Source organism: Ambystoma mexicanum, chromosome 5p, assembly GCF_040938575.1.
Source record: "Ambystoma mexicanum isolate Mex_15411 chromosome 5p, UKY_AmexF1_1, whole genome shotgun sequence".
Lineage (NCBI taxonomy): Eukaryota > Metazoa > Chordata > Amphibia > Caudata > Ambystomatidae > Ambystoma > Ambystoma mexicanum.
In genome coordinates, this window is record NC_090930.1 from 970,456,584 (window position 1) to 970,476,865 (window position 20,282).

Below are 20,282 nucleotides of genomic sequence, written 5' to 3' on the forward strand. Positions count from 1 at the left end.
TTGGTATAAACCATGATCAACTGAGATTACTCACGAATACACTGAGACTACAGAATAGAGGTATGTCCCTCCGTTATATCATTGACTATATCTATTACCTTGACATGCAGCCAATTTTGACACTTAACTTATTACTACTTAATACTCCCCTCAGAGTTGAAAACATGACGCAGACAATTGTTTTCGTTACCCGACGTGATAGTCCATAAGAATCATACTGGTGTACTTGGAGGACCATCTTGTGACTTCTAACAAGGTGACACTTTTATAAACATTGTCAGTTAATTACAAGATTAACTGTTTTCTAAAAATATCACTTGTGGGTTCTTTTTTATTTACTTTGTAGAGTTGAAGCTAGAAGATTGATACAATTCATGAACTAAATGAACATTTTGCTTTTGGTGAAGGGTTGTATTTCCCGAAACACGTCAAGCTCTTTTTAATGTGATTGGTGATATTTACACATATTGTATGAATTTCACATATTTAAAATGTGATCATTAAATTATGATGTAATGGAAACAAAATATTGCCATTAACTTCAGATGATCACACTGCCTTGACCTAATCAACGGAAAGCAACTCCAGAAATCTTAAGATTTGACTGACTACTTTGTCAGTACATGTTGTGTGCAGGGGAGGCGATTGTCCATTAGCTCAGGACACTTATTCTCCTCTGTAGGGGTTGCCTAGGCATTGGTGACTAAAGCTGGCATGGTATGGGAGTCAGGGCTGATAAATTACTCCTAAGGTTTCGCATGTCAGATACACTGACTGAGGATACAGGGGATTCTTGGTATGGACCCCTACCTAGTGTAATCCCCCCCCCCCCTCCCAATTTCAGCCATTAAGCTCTGCCCTGGGACAATTCAGAAAACTCTTAAAGACCTGGCTATTCGATCAAGTTTGATGAACATACCCACTAAGCGTTTATCTCTGCATATGATTTTTCCTCCCCTCCACATCCCCCTTTTGTCTTGTTGTTGATCAATAGTCTTTTTTATGCTCAGTAACATTGTACTTGTGGCATGCGATATACAACTAAATACATATCATAATCATGGGATGCTGTACTTAACATACAAAGTATGTGTTTGGCATATGAACTGCATCTGCCTATATGAAGTCTACAACTGGCACATAAGTCTAGATCTGACGTTACAGTGATGACTGCAAATGCGTATATAAACCTGCCGTCATGCTACATGATAGCAGGTCCTCACTATATGGATCTATGTGATCACTACGACCCCCAGAATTCCGACGGCCGAAAATGCTGACTTTTTTTTATACCCCCTTTATACCACATACATTTGTGGGACGAGACCCCCTGGAATCCCCCCATACTACTATTATATCCCATACCCCCACATATATGTATGTGGTGTAAGGGGGGTAAAAATCAAATCAGAATTGCGAGTATCGGAATTCTGAGGGTGACATTTTAGGTCATTACCCACTATATGAGGCTGCAACTAGTATTGATGGTGGTAACTGTAATTTGGGGTGATCCCTGGGCATGCAGTGGTTGTTTGGTCATGTGAGACTGAGTGGCATTCAATATAGCCACACCAGTTGGCTTTGTCAATGCTTGTTTTTCCGCCAATTTCAACCAAAAATGTGTGGTTGTGGAAACCCAGCTCTCTCCACACTTTATAAAAGTTTTGTTGAAGATTTTCAGTGAAATGAGAAAAAGCAAATAGTTTTTGGGCTGTATCTTTTATTGACTGGTGGACGTGCATTGAGCAGGGTTTATATTGGAACCTTATCAAGAAGTCAATTGTGCTATGGAAGCAGTTAATGAGTGGTAGCTATTCAGTCCCACTGGATTGTGTTTTTCCTTTGGCTTTGGTGGCACAATGGCTAGTTGTAGATGTTCCCATGTGTGCCCTAATGACTAAGTCCACATTTTTAACACCTAGAAAAATAGGAAAACTACTGCCCATACAACGACTGTTGCACTGGAAAAAGAAAGCACAATATTTATATTTCATGACCAATTAATGATTGCATTTTTGTCTCCCAATTTGACCCATGGCTGTTTTTTTTGTTTTCAGAATGAAAAGAAAGTTTTATTCTTGGGATGAATGTATGAACCTGAGAGAAGTCAAGGTAATGTGACCCTGCTACTTTTAAATCTTCTTGCAGATAAGATACGCTATTGAAGTAAACTTGTGTTTTTTTATATTATTTTCATTTCTCCTTCTTGAAGCATTGAAAATACATGCCTGTAGCTTTACCACCGTACCAACTCATTTTGTTATGAACATCAGTGAAGTCTGAAGTGGGTTTTGTGCTCAATTAATATACTAACCAAAAAAACACTATTCAGTAAAAGTGAAGACTTTGGAAAAGGAACAGGAAAACAAGAACATTGTTCCTTGTGGTATTCTGTTATAACGAAGAATACCTCTTGTAAACTGCAAAGCATTACAATGAAATTAAGTTATATTTGTGAACTTTGATATAAATGTGTTCAATAATATAAAATAATGTGCATTGAGAAACTTAAACATTCATGTTGAATGAGTCTTATCTTATCTGGATTGCCAAGTGAACTTTACACAACACCCCAAATCCAATATGTTTTTTTGTGTTACAATGTCAAAAAACACAGGGTCGATGAAGAGATCACAACATTGTCTTTTTTCTAATACAATAACCTAAGGAACTGAATGTAATTGTTTTTCCTGTTCGTTTTCCAAAGTTCTTCACTTTTACTGAATGGAGTTTTTGTTGTTTAGTATATTATGTTTAGTATATTATGTTGTGCCCCAGACAACTCCATCAGTACAATTAGAGACCACGTGTCCATCGCTAGACCACATCTCCACTGGCTTCCAGTGAAGAAGAAAGTAATATTTCGGACATGCTGCATCACAGATCAATGCCTGCATAGAGATATTCCCAGATGTCTCGCAGATAAATTGGCGTGGTTGCTGGAGAGGAGAGTACTGCGATCTAACAACTCTAATCTTTTACTTATCCCCAAGGCAAGATTGGTTGTTGTTGCACAGAACTCTTTCGCCCAAACAGCACCAATGGTTTGGAGTGATCTCTCACTGGATCTGAGACCCTGCACTAGCTTTGAGAAATGTAAATGTGACCTCAAGACCATTCTCTTCTGCTAATCCTCTCGCCGTCAGATCCTGCTCTGCCCTCTGTTATTATGCCTATGGGCCCTGCATGCATGCTCGTTGCTGGCATTGTAAACTGGGAAATCTGTAGCTTTGAGTGATTTTTGTCATGGTACTTGGAGAAAAACACCCGCAAATGTGTGTGCATGCCACGCGGAAGCCAGAGTACCTCTCATTTTCTTAGGTTTTCCCTCAACTCTGACAGTCTTTTGTTGGATGTTTTCTTTGGAGGCGTGGTAGCTCTGGCTGTTGCGCGGTAAGAAGGACAAGTCTTCAGATTGTGAGACAGACAGAAGATTTTGGAAGCATGCACAATAGCAGCATTTAACTGAATGCTAATGGTGCATTGTAAATAGTTGCATTACTGTATATATTGTAAGGAAGGCATGGCATCAACAGTAGACCGACACAATAGATTCAAGTTACGAAAACCTTTATTTTGTAGTTTACTGGGGTTGGTAAAATTCCTAACTGGCCCTAACTCTAAAATGGGAGTAATCTCAACCATAAAATAAAAAACAAATAAGTCCAAGTTAGTCTAGTCAAAATTAAAAGGGCTATACTAAGAAAACTTAACCTTGCCCTTCTTCTCAAATGACAAATGTACAAAGGGAATACAAAAAGGAAAAATAGTGTTTTAAAAGTATTGTCAGAATGGCTTGGGTAAAAACTTCCTTCCCCAAGTTCAGAAGCACAGGGTCTCAAGAGTTTCTTAAAAAGGATAGGTGGATGGCACAGTTGTACCATTCTTGCAAACTCTGGCTTGCTGGCTTGCTGGTCCAATGAAACAGTTCAGGCTTCAGCTTCAAGCATTTGCAGTCTAATCGATTCTGTAGGCGTTATCCGCCTTACCACAAATACAGTTCTTCTCTTAGCTTTCACTTTGCCACTATTAAACACAGGCTTCCCTCCGCCGGGCTGGAGCCATCGTCTCTTTTCACATTCAACTCTTCACTTCATCACAGTTTAGCACAGGCTTCCCTCTGCCTGTCTTTCTCTTTTACTGTCGAAGACTTTCGAAACTGCAAGGATTTTACATAGAACTCTGCATGACCACTTCAACCTCCTTTTAAACAATTTGACAATCAACAATCTTCACAGCACCAATGCTCCTTGCTACTTTTAGTTTTACTTTTGTACTACTGGCATGTTTTAAAGTTCATGTCCTCTTTACTTTTGCACTCTTGGCGGCTTTCTTGCCTTTGTTTTCTGCTTTCCATTACTCAGAACATTTCACAGAGACTTTCTAATGTGCGATTCCGTTTTCGCAGGACTACTGTTACTTTGTATACTTTTCTCAGCATTCAATCATTGTTCTCTTCATGATGCATTTTATCGGCACATGTGCAACCTTCAACTCAGGTTACATGCGTTCTTTGCTCTTAACGCAGGCCAGACTTTTGTTTGCCAACGCCTCCTCTGCTCCTTCCCAACTCTGTCATTCACCCGGGTGGGTAGCGGGCCACCTGGAAGCACATTGAAGGTTTCTTTTCGACTCACTCGTTTTCGATCGTGGATCGCTTACAGCATCCCGAAAGGATGGAAGTCTCGCCTGGTTCGCTCTCGTTCTCCATAGCAGCCGATAAGCCTTTTGGCCTTCTAACTTCCATAGCCTGGTTTGAATCAGCCCTGAAAGAGCTGTTCCTTCTTGCACCCAGCCTCACTCAGGGTGTGCCTGTGCGTGCCACCTTTTATCCTGATGGGGATTGTTAACAAGTGGCAGGTGTATGTAATTCGTATTACATGCCTGACTCTGCCTGATCTCATTAGAAGGACAGAGCCATTGCAAGTTAGTAGAGGCAATCCTCCTGGCCTCATTCCTCAGCTCAGTAGTGTTGTCAATTTGAAGTGGGGTGGAATTATGGGAGTTGTAGTTTCCCATAAAATAAGCACAGATAGGGGTTAGGTGGGTGAAGGAAAAAGGATACCATGTCTCACCAGCAGTTGCTTCACCCCCACTTCCAGAGGACCCCCCCCCCACCAGGTGATCCTCCCTCGCTTGTCCACCCCCAGGGTCTGGATCCACAAGCAATGGTTTTCCCTGGCCACCTCAGTAAGGGATTCCCGGGGACTAGGCTGTGAAACACCCTCTTGTTTTACACAATATAAACCCAATTGCAACGCAAGTTTAAAAATAGAGATTCACAGACAAGAGATGCAACTGTGATTATTGGATAATCAATACAGCATTTTCTTCGGTAAAGAATATGAAGGGAGCCTTTCAGCTGATCGCAAAGACATTCACCTACCAGAGGAAATACTTTGGTGTGAGGCATACTGTAAGGGACCAGTTAGGAAAGATGCAGAATTAACTGTTTCCCTTTTAGGTCAGCAGTTTTCAAGTGTACAGAGGGCAGCAAGCTGAAACCTGAACTTTTTTGTTTTATACACTTCCCCTTTCCACCCAGGGTTGTGAGACACCTAGAGGTGTCTCACCCGCTACTCCCCAGGGATCTGTCATCCAGGTGGCCAGGACACGGCCATCACAATTGGTTCCAGTTCCTGGGGGTGGACCAGTGCAGGGATCACCTGGATGGGGGGGGTTTTCGGGGAGTGGAAGTCGGACACCAAAGGGTGAGATGCGGTATCCCCTTCCTTATGACCCCTTTTCCCCAGTCTCGGGAGGACAGCTCAGGGGCAATGTGTAGGCCTTGGAAGCAAGACAACACAGAGCAACACAGGTTCGATCCCCGGGACTGTGCTTAGAAACCTCTGAGTATTACGCGTGTTATAAATTACCTATCATATCATATATCCTGCCCAGTAGGCTACTTAGAAAATCCGCCCTTACCCCTTTTCCAACTTGAACACTTCCTCACACCATGTGCGACAAAGGACTAATACCAGAGCTGTTTACCCGACATGTCCCAACACAAGGGTCAGGCAGAGTCAGGCAATTGCCGACAACTACACACACCTGACTGCCTTTCCCTTCCCCACTGGGATTAAAGGCAGAGCACAGGAGCACACTTTGAGCAAGGCTGAATGCACGAGGAAGCAGCTATTCTAGGACGGCAGTTCAAACAGAAGAGAAAGGTGACGAGACCTAAAAGGACGTCAAGGAGGGAGTTGCCCTTGCTCTTTTCAACCCAGACCTGCTAAGCTTCTGGCAAAAGAAATATATGACCAGGAATTGTAGCTGGCAAATCGTGTGAGGGATGTCAGCAGTACATGGAACTGATATCCAAGGTGGGGAGACGCGGTGCTATGCTGTACCGTCCTTGACCCCAGCGGCAAAAGAAAGGCCAACGTGTTCACCACAGCTGGTGAGTCAGAAGAACCTGATAGTGGGCCGGACTGTGTTAGGCTCAAGGTTGCAGTGGCAACATTAAGAAGATTAAGATACAGAGGTCTTTTGTGAATGAACTTGGTGCCAGAGAAAGAATGGTCCGGCGCTACATGGGTGCTCATTTGAACGTCTCTGGCTGGTACCCTTCTCCTGAACAAAGGAAAGTATTGAACTGAAATATAGTGAAACTACAAGTACCAAGAGGCCATAGAGAAGGCCGGAGTGATGTGTCAAGGTGGTCATACAAGGGTCAAGCCAAACCCCTTGTACAATCAAAAGTCCTTGACGCAGTGTAGAAATTGTGAACTGTGGAAAGTGTGAACCTGACTGAGGGAATTGTGAAACTGGTGTTTGCACCCATCTGAGGAGAACGCATATGAACTTTAATATTGTGAAGCACCACTTGCCATAGAAAAACAGGGTGGCCCAGTGAGACGTTCTTGCCCTTTGGAAGCCTCTGTTTAAATTGGAAGTACTTTGAGCCCAGCTGAGTGGGATCCAGAGGTGAATAATAATTACCTGACGTGAAGGTTATCAGAAGGAACTATTTGTTTTGTTGTTTTTGGCATATCGGTCCACTCTGAATCAAGATACTTTGCATGAAAAGGATCCTGGGCAGAGAAGGCCCTGATATAGAGAAAAAGAACTGTAAGCTTGTGCCGGAAAAATCCAGGAGTGTGCTGTGCTCGAGAGTCCTGCATTGTCCTGTGCTAAAAACGTGGGGAAGGGAGACCCGGTCATATCATCCAGACTTATCATTTGGTGAATTCTTCTTTCTTTTCTTGTGAAACATTACCCCACACTATTTTGTAGCATAGCGGTAAGGATTGGCTATCGTTTTTATTTTATTTGAATCTATAGTCCCTTTCTATTTGACTTGACTGTACTAGGACTGTATTATTATTTGATCGGTCGTAGCTTGCTCCCATCTTAGATTTAGGTTTAGTTTAGGTTTTATCTCACCCATTTTACAGTTTAATAAACACCCTTGAACTGTGATCACTTGTGTTGCTTTGATACCATGCCTTCCTTAAAGTTACCAACTCTGCAATTAGTAAACCAAAGATGGTATAGAGAGCTAGCTCAAGGTGCCACATTCTGGGCATGGGTAGAACTGATGTTCCACTTAGAAAAGGCCTTCTTGCAGGCCAATCTTTAATAAGGAAATCCCTGGGGGACTAGTGGGTTTTGTAGGACATTCCTGCAAGCCTTGATTTATGAGTCATCTCTGGTGGTTTAGTGGTATCATCCTTTATTCATGCACTGACTCCAGCTGGCTTTGCCAGCTGGACCCGGGCTCTTCCTCAGTACACCTCTATGGCTCATCCCCATTCCTACTCTTTGAGGAGGTGCATAAGCTGCCAGCCATCACAGCGTTTCCATGGGCTGCTGCAGTGTTGGCCTGACTTGCATAGTCTGGCATTCCGGGTCTCTCCTTGCAGCATCAAAGCTTCATGCTCGCCGTTGGTGTCCTGTTGTGCCATCAGCTGTGTATCTGGGTCCCGTTGTGGTATTGACGCAATCTTCTCCCTGGCCTTTGCCACCTGCCGGAGCACACTAATGCAGCAGGTTGGCGTTCTGCTGTGGCACTGGGGCTGCCACAGGTAAGGAGGGGTAGGGATGGGTTCCACACTCGGGCATGAGGAGTGGAGCAGGGGCTGTGTACCCTCCCAACATTGACAGGGCCATACAAGCGGCCCCATCACAGTAGGTAAAAGCTATGAAAGGCAACTGGAGGCAATATACTGTAATTTGAGTGTAAGTTCTTCTCTAGCACTACCGAACCTGCCTTATCTTTATATTATATAAATTTAAACAATGAATGAATGAATGCATCAAATAGAATTTTGAACAAAGAGAATGCCTGGTTTTACCAAACCAATATTTTAATTGTATACACCCTTAAATGCAATCTGAGTGAATGTATAAAAAAGAAAAAAAAAGTTCACCTTTTCTTTTTTTTTTCTTTCTTTTTTTTATTGGTGCATTTGGTAGCACATTGTCAACCTTTCACACTTCACATTATTCATGATACAATGACACGTTAGAAAAACAATTATTCACTTTTTCAAAACACTTAAAATTATGCAATCATTAATTACTTCCTCATGCCCAGTTGTCTGCTATATGATTCATTTAATTTAGTTAAATCATTCAGTTAAAATTTTTATCTTGGTCAGTGCCTTTTGCCAAATGTGAAAAGCCGATGAGGTTTTGAGGGCCCAGTGGAGGGATCTCATTCTCAGGTGGGCCTCTGGCACCAGGTAAATGCAGAATGCAATGAGGCTGAGCAACCTTAAAAAGTCGAAGCCCGGAAGACGTGGGGCACTCGAATTTGGTGACCACCTGCAGAATGTGTTGATCCTACATCTTGGGTGGTGAGGCTTTTCCTGAGGAAGCATCCAGGACTGCTATGATGAACCAGAGCCTTTGAGATGCTATCATGTGGGACTTCTTGAAATTGAGGGAGACGCCCGGTCTGTATAGAGTGACATTCATTCACTCTCTTCATTCATACATGCATTCACTCCCATTAAATTACCTCCCAATGCCATCACTCTCGCTATTTCTCTCGCTCTTTCTTGCTCTCCTTTTGCAGAAAACTTTGAGCCTGCTGGATAAAGGTGCTATAGAGCCAGTACGTGTAACGGAGAGGAACAAAGGGTGGTACTCTCCCTGTTTCCTAATCCCCAAAATGGACAGAGGATTGAGACCCATCTTGGACTTGAGATGCTTGAACAAGTTCCACAGGAAGAACAAGTTCAAGATGATCACTTTTTCTCAGATACTTCAGGCTCTCCAGCTTCAGGATTGTATGGTGTCATTAGACCTACATCTTACTTTCATGTACCTATCCATCACAAGCACAGAAAGTACCTGAGGTTCGCGGTTGGCAGTTTTCATTATCAATTTTGAGTTCTGCCATTGGGGCTGACCTCCGCCTGAGGGTTTTCACCAAGTTGATGGTGGGGGTGGCAGCAAGTCTCAGGAGAGGGGGATTCAACTCTAGCCCCACCTGGACAGTTGTCTGATCGGGGCCCATTCTCATGAATGTCACTCTATACAGACCGGGCGTCTCCCTCAATTTCAGGAAGTCCCACATGATAGCATCTCAAAGGCTCTGGTTCATCATAGCAGTCCTGGATGCTTCCCCAGGAAAAGCCTCACCACCCAAGATGAAGGATCAACACATTCTGCAGGTGGTCACCAAATTCGAGTGCCCCACGTCTTCCGGGCTTCGACTTTTTAAGGTTGCTCAGCGTCATTGCATTCTGCATTTACCTGGTGCCAGAGGCCCACCTGAGAATGAGATCCCTCCACTGGGCCCTCAGAACCCAGTGGTCTCGGTTCTCGGGCAGAATATTAGATCTGCTTCAGGTTCTGAGCAGGGTTGCACAGGATCTCCTGTGTGGGCCTCCAAGAACAGCATTCTGAAGGGAAAACCTTTTTGGCAACATGGCCGGAGAGAACAGTAGTTATGGATGCCTCACCCACGAGGTGGGGAGCCCATGCCAACGATCCGACAGTCCACGGGCGATGGTCTCCATCAGAGTCCAAACTACACATCAATCTTTTGGAGTTGAGGGCAATCAGACTAGTTCTGAAGGCTTTTCTGCCCTCTGTACAGGGAAATAATGTCCTGCTAGTGACAGGCAACACAGTGGCAAAGTACTACATCAACAGGAAAGGATGGGTAGAGTCACTGCCACTGTGCAGAGAGGCAATGCAGCTCTGGTTCTGGGCAATTCAATAAGGAATCTGCATAGCGGCAGATCACCTGGCCGGAGAAGAGAACACGGCGGCGGACACTATGAGCAGTTAGAGCACAGTCTCCCAGGAGTGGGAGCTACCTCAGGCAGTCCTTCAAGAGATCTTTGCCCTTTGGGGAACCCCTCAAGTAGATCTGCTCACGACCAGTGTCAACTGGAAATTCAAACTGTTCTGCTCCAGGAAATTTCTCCCTGAAGAGGAGCTCTAGGGGTGTCATGATGCATACTCCTGAAGAGCCAGTCCAAGACCGGCAGCCCCAGAAGCACACATCAGGTACCCAAGGGAAGGTCCAGCAACCCCAAATAGGGGCCCTTTGGACACAGTCCTGGCGCCGTAGGCGCCAGGCTCATAAAGGGAGTGCTTTTGGTGGACTTACCTGATGCAGACCATGCTGCCAGATCCAGACCTCTTTGAGGCCTGAAAGGAACTACTTTACCTGTGGGACTATTTTGCCACTCGGGCGTGGTCAGGGAAGGATACATACCTGATTGGGGAAGGATACATACCTGAGACTTCTTTGGAGGCTATGTAAGCCACGCCCAGACAGCCGCTCACGCTTCGCGTTGCTCTGCTCCTAGCAGCTGGACGCTCACCGTGTCTGCTCCTGCATCCTGACTCCAGCCACGCCTGCTTCAGTCCTGGAACACCTAAAAGGAAGAAGTGAGGAAGAGAAGGTGAATAAAGGACATTACCTGATATTGCATGGGATCCGGAGCCAACACACCGACGATCCTAAAGGAAAAGACATTATTTTTGGATTCCTCGCGTTGCTTGTTGCAGCGATGCGCTCAACTCACCTGTCCACAAGGAATTCCGTACTCCTACGACCATCCGCACGTTCCGCTGCATTCCAGCACCTAGGAAGGAAAAGAGAAGAACTAAAGGTGAGCCAGAGAAAACATTGGGAAAAAACTGATTTGCCAGAAGGCTTACCTGGCGATTGGTGGGGGAGAATCCTTCCTCATCTCGGGTCGGCATGCCTTTTGGCAGTACCGCGCCGCGGCCCCTATGGGGGAAAAAGAACACGCGCATTAGTGGGTGAACATACAGACATTAGAAAAACCACCCCAACTTAAGCTCACCTGAATTATCCACAGCGAATTGTCTTCTCTACGTGGAATCTTCGCTCTGCACCTGCGCTAAAAGACTAAAAGCAGTCCATTGAAAATAAAGGCCAAAAAGGAAGGGAGAACAACCCTTGAACTTGATAAGTCATATACTTACGAAAGCGCCTTATTCATCCAAAAAACCAGTGAAGCAACTGGACCTGAATGCCCGTCCGATAACCAGTGAAGTAACTGGATTCTACCGCACCCCTGCACCAGAAGCAGGATGGAGAGCTTGTCATTTCAAATCTTAAGGTGAGAATTAACGGGAAGGTTCAGAGGTGGTTTGAAGAGAGAGTAAAAGGGGAAAGGAGGGGTTCGACTCGTCACTCCGCAGGTGATTAAAATCCTTTTCCCCATCTACAGAAAGATCTTCCTACGCATCAGACAGGTGAGGTTTGGGGGTCCGGCCCAGTCAGTGTTCCGAGTCCTGCGCATCACCTTGGAAGAGGCCGCAGCAGCCCAGACCTGGTCAGCGTCTCCGTGGGAGTCAGGTGAGCGCTACAGAACGCGAAGCCTTCCTACAATTTCCCACCCGGACGCTATCGAGACTTCCGAAACCGATCAGCTGGCCCACCTATTGGGGGAATTACAGGCCGAAGTGCATTCCGCACGTCAGGAGACAAACGCTCTCAGGAGGGAACTAATTGTATCTAAGGAACAAACTGATGACCTTGCCAGGCAGTTGTTGCAAGGTCAAGCTGGGCAAACTCCTCTACCAGGTTCGGGGGTATTCCCGCCCCAATGGCTTCAAGCCACCCTGTGCAAATTAATCTACCGGGAAATATGCCATTGGCCCCACCTGAACGTTTTGCGGGGGACCCCAGAAGATTTGCTGTATTCATGAATCAATGCCGATTACACTTCTTTTGCAGAAAGGGGGCCTTTCCTAACGACCAAACCAAAGTAGCCTTCGTATTATCATATCTCGGCGGCTGCGCTGCAGATTGGTCGGTTCCACTGGTCACTCAAGATGACCCGATACTCAGACTTTCAAGGTTTTCAGACACGCATGGAAAGATTATTTGCTCGGCACTCTCAGGGACAGGCCCTGGACAACAAACCTCTGTCCTTACGACAATGTAACCAGGATCTATTAGCCTATATCGCAACCTTCAATAGGTTGATAGTGGAGACTGGGTGGCCAGAGGATAAGAGAATCACGTTATTTCATCGAGGTCTACATGGGGAACTTAAAGCCCAAGTTGTAAATCCACCCCAAGACTGTATGGAATATATAGACTTAGTGGTCCAATTAGACCATAGGCTTCAAAATAGAAAAGCAGATCGGTCCAAGTTTGATACTCGCGTGTTAGTCAAGACCCACGTTAACCCCAAGAATGCCGATGTTACTGAACCTATGCAAATTGGAGGGGTTAAAGGACCGTTCTCTCAAAAGGAACGTGAAAGAAGACGACAGATGCAATTGTGTCTTTATTGTGGGGCTTCTGGACACTTTTTACGAGATTTCCCGGTGAAACCACCCAAGAAAACGGTAGGAGCCACGGATAAGAATCATAAGGAACCGGATTCGGGAAAAGACTACGCCCGACAAGCGTAGAGGTCCACTTGTCGAGCCTGAAAACTGACTCTCAGACCTCGCACTTCATCATGCCAATGATCCTTGTGAATCCGGAACAGCCTGGACAGTTGCATGCTATAAAGGCATACATCGACAGTGGAGCTATTGGGAACTATGTGGATCATGAATTGGCTTCTAGGATCAACATCCCTCTTCGTCCAAAAACCACTAAAGAAGTCATCACCCCAGTCGATGGATCCCAAATTGCCTCTGGGCCAGTAACACATTCCACTGCAGAGGTGACACTAGTAGGTCAGGACAGGCATCGGGAGGCTGTTGTGTTTGACGTAATCAAGGCCCCGCAGTTTCAAGTAATTCTAGGAATCCCTTGGTTAGAAACACACAATCCTCGAATTGATTGGCGAGCGAAGAGGATAACCTTTCCTGATTGCGCACAAACCTGTTATCCAAAGATAGGCCTGGCTACAGTAACCCCTGTCACTTTACAGCTACCGCCGGAGTACATGGAGTTTCAAGACGTCTTCCAGAAGTAACAGGCCAACGCGCAACTACCCCCTCACAGGTCATACGATTGCAAAATTGATCTGATGCCGGGTGCGCAACCCCCGTGTAGCAGAATTTATGCTCTTACGGAACCTGAAAATCTTCATTTGCGACAATATTTAGATCAGTACCTAGCCAATGGTTTCATTCGCCCGTCAGTCTCCTGCATCCTCGGCCCTGTTCTTTGTGCCAAAAAAAGAAGGCGACCTCAGAACTTGTATCGACTATCGCGCATTGAACCAGATAACTGTTAAAAACCGTTACCCTCTGCCCCTGATCCCCGAACTTCTTGACCAAGTAAAGGAGGCCTGCATATATACCAAGTTAGATCTCCGGGGGGCTTACCATCTGGTGCGAATAAAAGAAGGCGACGAATGGAAGACCGCCTTCCGTACCAAATATGGACTATTCGAGTACCAAGTAATGCCTTTCGGATTGTGCAACGCCCCTGCTGCCTTCCAAAACTTCATGAACGATGTCCTTCTAGAACTCCTAGATGTTTGTGTCGTCGTATATATCGATGACATTCTGATATACTCCTCTTCGGAATCTGCGCCAACACAAACTATTTGCGAAAATTGAAAAGTGTGTTTTCCATACCACAGAAGTCGAGTTTCTTGGTTTCATGCTGACACCTAAAGGAGTCCGAATGGATTGATGAAAAGTGGATGCCATCCTCCAATGGCCATCGCCTAGCTCTGTGAAAGGCGTACAAAGCATGCTTGGCTTTGCCAACTTTTACCGCTGATTCATCCCGGAATTTTCCCAGATCGTTCAACCCATCACTGCACTCTTGAAGAAAAATAAATGCTTCGAATGGTCTGGGGAAGCCGAACAGGCTTTTCGGGAGCTGAAAGCCAAATTTACCTCCGTACCAGTACTGAAACACCCACGCCCGGATCTTCCATACATACTTGAGACCAACGCATCCAGTTTAGCCATGGGAGCTGTTCTGTCTCAAAGAGATCCCGAATCTAATCAACTACACCCCGTAGCCTTTTGGCCCAGAAAATTCTCAGCACCTGAAGTTAACTATGCAATCACCGATAAGGAGTTATTGGCCATTAAATCCGCTTTTAAGGCTTGGAGGCACTAGCTTCTTGGTGCTAGACATACCATCACGGTGATCACAGACCACCTTGGAAGAGGCAGCAGCAGCCCAGACCTGGTCAGCATCTCCGTGGGAGTCAGGTGAGCGTTACAAGGGGACATGTTCGTAATAGACTGGGACTTTCCACTCCTGTACACATTTCATCCAGTCCCTCATCCTTCCTCAAATGATCAGGTTGAGAAAGTTTGGGAAATCCATGATCCTAAATGCTCCGGATTGGGTCAGGAGGACATGATACCCAGACCATCTGGACATCTGCCCTCCAATGCATCTTCCACCAGGAGAGGACCTTCTCTTGCGAGAGGATGGTTGGGTTCTCCATCCAGAGGTCAAGACACTCAACCTTCACGCATGATTTCTGAGAGGTTGAGATATAAGGATTGGGCTCTCCCGGAAGACTTAATGGAGATTTTACTTTCAGCCAGAAGGCCAGCAACGAAGACCCTGTATCGCTGCCGTTGGGAAGAATTCTGCAGCTGATGCAGGGAAAAGAATGTGGATCCATTTTAGTGGGATACACCCATTGTGTTATCTTTCCTATTGAATATAGTTAATCTGGGGCTCTATATTGGAACCATCAAGGGGTACTTGGCGGCGCTTTCAATCTTTAAGCGCATGTCTTAAAAAACCTCTTTACTTCAAGATGCTGCTGATTATTTAATTTAAAATGTGTTCTCTCCAGTCCCGTTTCTAGTCCCTGTTTTGGGATCGAAATCTAGTACTGAAATTCCTTGTGTGCTTCTTTTGAGCCTCTTCACTCCTGCCCATTAAGGCTTTTGACATTTTAGACAATCTTACTAACAGCTCCAACATCCGCCTGCAGGGTGGGCTGATTACAGGCATTTATTTATTAAAAATTCTTGTAAACAGCGCCACATACTCGTGGGCCTCAGAGCATTATCATTTATTTATAATGAACCTATACACAGTGTGGATCGAGGCGCAAAGCCACCCGTTACAACTTTATATAAGGACAAAGTTGTCTTGAGAGTGAAACCCACTTTTCTTCCGAAAGTTGTTTCTGACTTTCACATCTCACATAAAATCAGTTGAAAACATTCTGTCCACCTCCACACCCTAGTAAGGAGAAGGAAAGGCTTCACAGACTAGACCCTAAAAGGTCACTTACTTTTTAGATATCACATATTGCTAAGAAAAGACAGGATGACCAAATTTTGTGGGGTACAGCAGACATAAGTTGGGTCTGGCGGTCACCAAACAAACATTATTCAGTTGGATAATCCTGTGCATCACAGAATGTTACAGACTTGCAGGAAAAGATACCCCAGAAGACTTGTGGGGTCACTCCACAAGGGGCATGGCTACGTCTTCTGCTTTGCAGAGAGAGGTGCCAATTAATGACATTTGTGTGGCAGCCACCTGGTCTTCCATTCATATCTTCACAAAACACAGTCTGGACTTTGCTTCAGGCCAGGAAGTGGGATTTGGAAAGGCAGTTCTACATTCTGTCCATGACAAAACCTGAGAGTTAATTGGTTGATTAGAAAAGTCTTCCTCCTCCTCCAAATGTTCTACTGCTTTGGGAGTCTATCTAAAGATGAGGAATACGTGGGAAGGACACAATTCATTCGAAGAAAAGTTACTCAACCCTGGTAATGTTCTTTCGACTCAATGTTCCTCCCACGTATTCCTAATCGCCCTTTCCAGCCTACCCCGCAGTAGAATTTCTGTGCATTACACATTGCGTTCCTTCAGCATCTAACACTGTCTTGGTCACGCTAATGCCGGTTATCCTTTGGGTTAAAGGCGAGAAAACTGAACTGAATAATTGCCATGGTGCGTGCTACTTATAGCTTCAATGGTGTCAACCACAAGACTGAGGGCCTAGAAGGACATCTAGTCAACCTCGCTGAAATTATTAGGGAAATATCTCAAGATGCAGAATATGTGGGAGGAACATCCAGTTGAGAGAACGACGTTACCAGGGTTAAGTAATTGTTCTTCTTTTCTTACTCTGCCAGTCACCACCAAAGTAGCCTAAAAGTACCTATGCAATGTGCCTTATGGTATAGCACCCAGAGGCTTCACTTTCCACGCTTACAGCATCTAATTGGATATCCATACTTGGGCACTCTTGGGGCTGGTGGAGGAGCACTGTCACACCTATTATGGGCAAACAACCACTTCCGTTGTCTTATTTATTTTCCAATCTGCTAATTTAAGTCACTTTCTTTATATAACAAAAAAAGAACATTGTATTTTCACTGCAACATGGATGAAAGAAAAAAAGTATTCAATTGACAGTGTACTAAGAGTTGTACCATTTCTGTTACACACTGAACCTGCCAATTGTATTCCAATTATCACATTGGAGAAGTGTACTCCTATGAAAAAACAAATTGCTAAAATTGTAGAAGCCATTTTAGGGCAAAGATGTGTACAGAGGCCAATATTTCTATGCTATTAGTAGACCCTAGAAAGAGGGAAGACCATTACTGTCAGTGAATGTAAGACAGCAAATGCAATGTAAGTAAAGTAAGTCTGAATGTAAATGAAGGACTATGGTCAGCAAGAGCAACAAAATGGAGGGACAAATAGCGTTCAAGGCTCAAAATACGCCAATTGAGTTGGTAGTATGTTATGTTGAGAATGTTTTAGGATGTATGTGCCAATTTCTTATACCTTTTAATGCATTGATGTAGAATTCTACTGCATCTACATGTACAGAATTAACCATTTGCAGCATATTTTGCTAACCTCTTTCATTATCATAATGAGAACAGTAAACCTACTAAAACCTTGCTTACAATAGACTCTTCTTTGTACGAACTCACAGCACTCGACTAGCATTATTTAATGTCTATTGCAGATAAAATATCCATAAAAGAATACAAAGCAGTGCAAGCCCAATTCAAACACGATCTTTAAATACAAAAATCAGTCAGAATATGTCTAGAATTCTATTCACAAAAACTCTATTAGAGAGATATAGTAAACAGTAATAATTCTATAAAATATTCACAATCGTTGCTGCTTAAGTTCTTTATGGTGTGTCGATTCCCTTCAACTAAACTGCACAATTGCAAATTTAAAACCATCCTTGATGTTTCACAATTTATTAAAATAATGATTTAGTTGATACTCATGTCTATTTAAGATACACTTTATGAACTCATAAATGTAAACCATTTGCAATTTTAACCTATATTCAATAAGTACAAGAATAATTACCATGCACTTAAGCCGACCAAATGATCTTGGGCCTTCAAGTTTTTATTTAACTTAGTCCTCAAGGCGATGGGTAAAAAGTGTGCCAAGCTCCAACAAATACTCTTGTTGAGTGCTGACATGATGTGCAAAAAGTCACAGGACAGTGCTTACATTTAAGTAGACTTAGCAGGCGAACTAAATATTTTGAACGTGGCCCTTATACCAATTATAAACCAAGAAGAATTGTATCCGTCATGTAGGTCGGGTGGGTTGCAGGAACGACTGGACTTTAAGAATGAGGTTAAAGACTTTATTACAGAACATAGTTGAATTTAGAGCCTGTAGTCTCACCTACCCATCTGTTCACCCCAGGGCCCATCCCTGCCTTGAGAGACGTAAGCTAGGACCTTCATTCCATGAAGCTCCTCTCTACTCCTGCTTGGTTCTCCCTCCCAATGGCTTGTACCTCCTCCCATATTCTTGCCCTACTTTCCGGTGATCTGGTCTTCTTGTTCCTTCCTGCTCTTAATAATTTTTGCATCACCTCCTCCAGTTGTTTTCACAACTTCTCTACCCCCTCATCTCTTAGTAGCAATTCCTCCAGATCTTCGCCACCTCTTCTTACCACCACCTCCTCTATATCTTCATAAATTCCTTCTACTACCACATACTCCAGAACTTCTCTTGCTCCCCCTTCTCCAACAGTCTCCACTCCTCCACATTCTTTGTATCTTGCACTAAATTCCTCCAAATGCCACCCTCCACCTACTTCAACAACCCACTCCCAGTAACTTGGGGCTCCTGGCTTTTTACTCTCCTCAATCCGCCCTCTGGGTGGGCTTTTTCCTGAAGGCCGGAACCTATGTGAGGGAAATTAGTACAGGCTGTTGTTTTTGGTCACAACTGGCATAGTTTGAGGCTTATGGATTTGGGTCAAATTTGAGGCCCATCGCCATTTTGGAACTGTTTTCTCATGCTCCCATGCTCCCCGGGCTTCTTGGAATGGGTTAAGGCACAGAGAAAATCACCAGCTGAAGTGCAACCCCGAAGTGCAAACAGCACTAGTTGGGAAGTGCTACAGGGTTAGCAATTCCTCCAGATCTTCACCACCTCTACTTGCTTCCACCCTTGGTGCTGGGCAAGCCACTGCTGCATCCCGTGATGCAGCCTGCTGCTGCTCCTCGGGCAGTTGGTGGAGGGCCAGTCTCCTGCATCCCGCAACGTCCTGTCACAGCATCTTAGTCATTGCGGTGGGGCTCCACAAAGTCCTACCTCCGGCACCTGCAGATTCCCAGGGGGACGGCCCCCACCTCCGAGCCGTCCGCGGCAGTGCCGCACGCCATCTGTCCAAGTAAGGAGGGAGGAAAGCCTGCCCACATACTCCTTTGGACACCAGGGGTCGGTTGGAGTGGGCTCCCTCCCCTGACTCAGCCAAGAGTAGCCAAATTAAGATGTTTATGTTAATTTGGGGATTTTGTTCATGTTTACGCCAAGCCAATTTCACCTTTCCTTTAGCAATGATATATCAATATATATATATTATGTATGAGCGTGATTCACAAAGTGTTTTTCAGTCGGAAAATACCATTGAAATGGGCTTTGTGAATTAAGCCCATATATTTATATCTATATCTTTTTGTTGCTCTCAGCTCTCTCCTCTCTCCGCCCCATCTTTCTCTATCTCATTCTCCCAAGCGTCGCTACATAACTTGCTCCATAGAAGCCAGGTACCCCTTCCAGTGGGATTAACATCTTTTTAACTGCAGCATGCCTATCGGTGATGAGCTCATGAGCAGCAAGAATGGTTTTCATTCACTCCCCTGGCCACGATCCTGCCACCAAAAGTCCTATGATGCATGCCACCAAAAGGCCTAGGATGAGCTTCTTTCACTACTGGTGCTTGAACAGGTACTTCATACGCACTGACCAATGAACATTTGGCGCCCAACCCACGCCCAGCCACTGGGGCTCCTGTCTTTTTTGCTCTCCTCACTCCTCCCGCTGGTGGGCTTTTTCCTGATGTCCCAGACATGTGTGTGGGAAATTAGTACAGGCTTTGATTGGCTGTTGCTTTTGGTCAAAACTGGCACAGTTTGAGGTTCATGGAATTGGGTCAAATCTGCGGCCCATCCGTCATTTTGATATTTCTTTCTCTTACTCCCAATCTCCCCTGGGCTGCTTGAAATGGGTTATGGCACAGAGAAAATCACCAGCTGAAGTGCAACCCCAAAGACCAAACGGAATGAGTTGGGAAGTGCTGCTGGGGAGGCATGGTATCACAAGTATGACACTGACGCAAGAGATACAATTTCAATACTTGTATTCAATTTTGGGGTTTGGAATAAATAAATAATAAATAAAGCACAGTCCTAGTCAGTCTTTGTCAAATCAAAATGGCCTATACTAACAACCTAATCCCTGCCCTATCTCTTATACAAAACTTGTGTAAAGGGGAACATGTAATGTATGCAAAGGAAAATCGGTGTCATAACATAAAGAATCTATTGTGCTGAGTCGATTCTCCTTCCCACGATGGACAGCACAGAGTAAGGCGGTCCCCATTAACAGGATGACATACTCTGGCTCGGGTTCTCAAACAAAAGCAGTTCAA

At 44.7% G+C, this 20,282-nt stretch overlaps 1 protein-coding gene across 7 annotated transcripts in view; it reads left to right on the forward strand.

Moving 5' to 3' along the window:
* Positions 1-20,282, forward strand: part of MAK (male germ cell associated kinase) — a 695,810-nt gene that overhangs the window by 194,079 nt on the left and 481,449 nt on the right. For all 7 annotated transcript variants that reach the window (XM_069613432.1, XM_069613434.1, XM_069613429.1 and 4 more), the window contains one exon: positions 2,058-2,112. In XM_069613432.1, the coding sequence (XP_069469533.1) occupies positions 2,058-2,112 (55 nt within the window). The remainder of the gene's footprint in view (positions 1-2,057; positions 2,113-20,282) is intronic.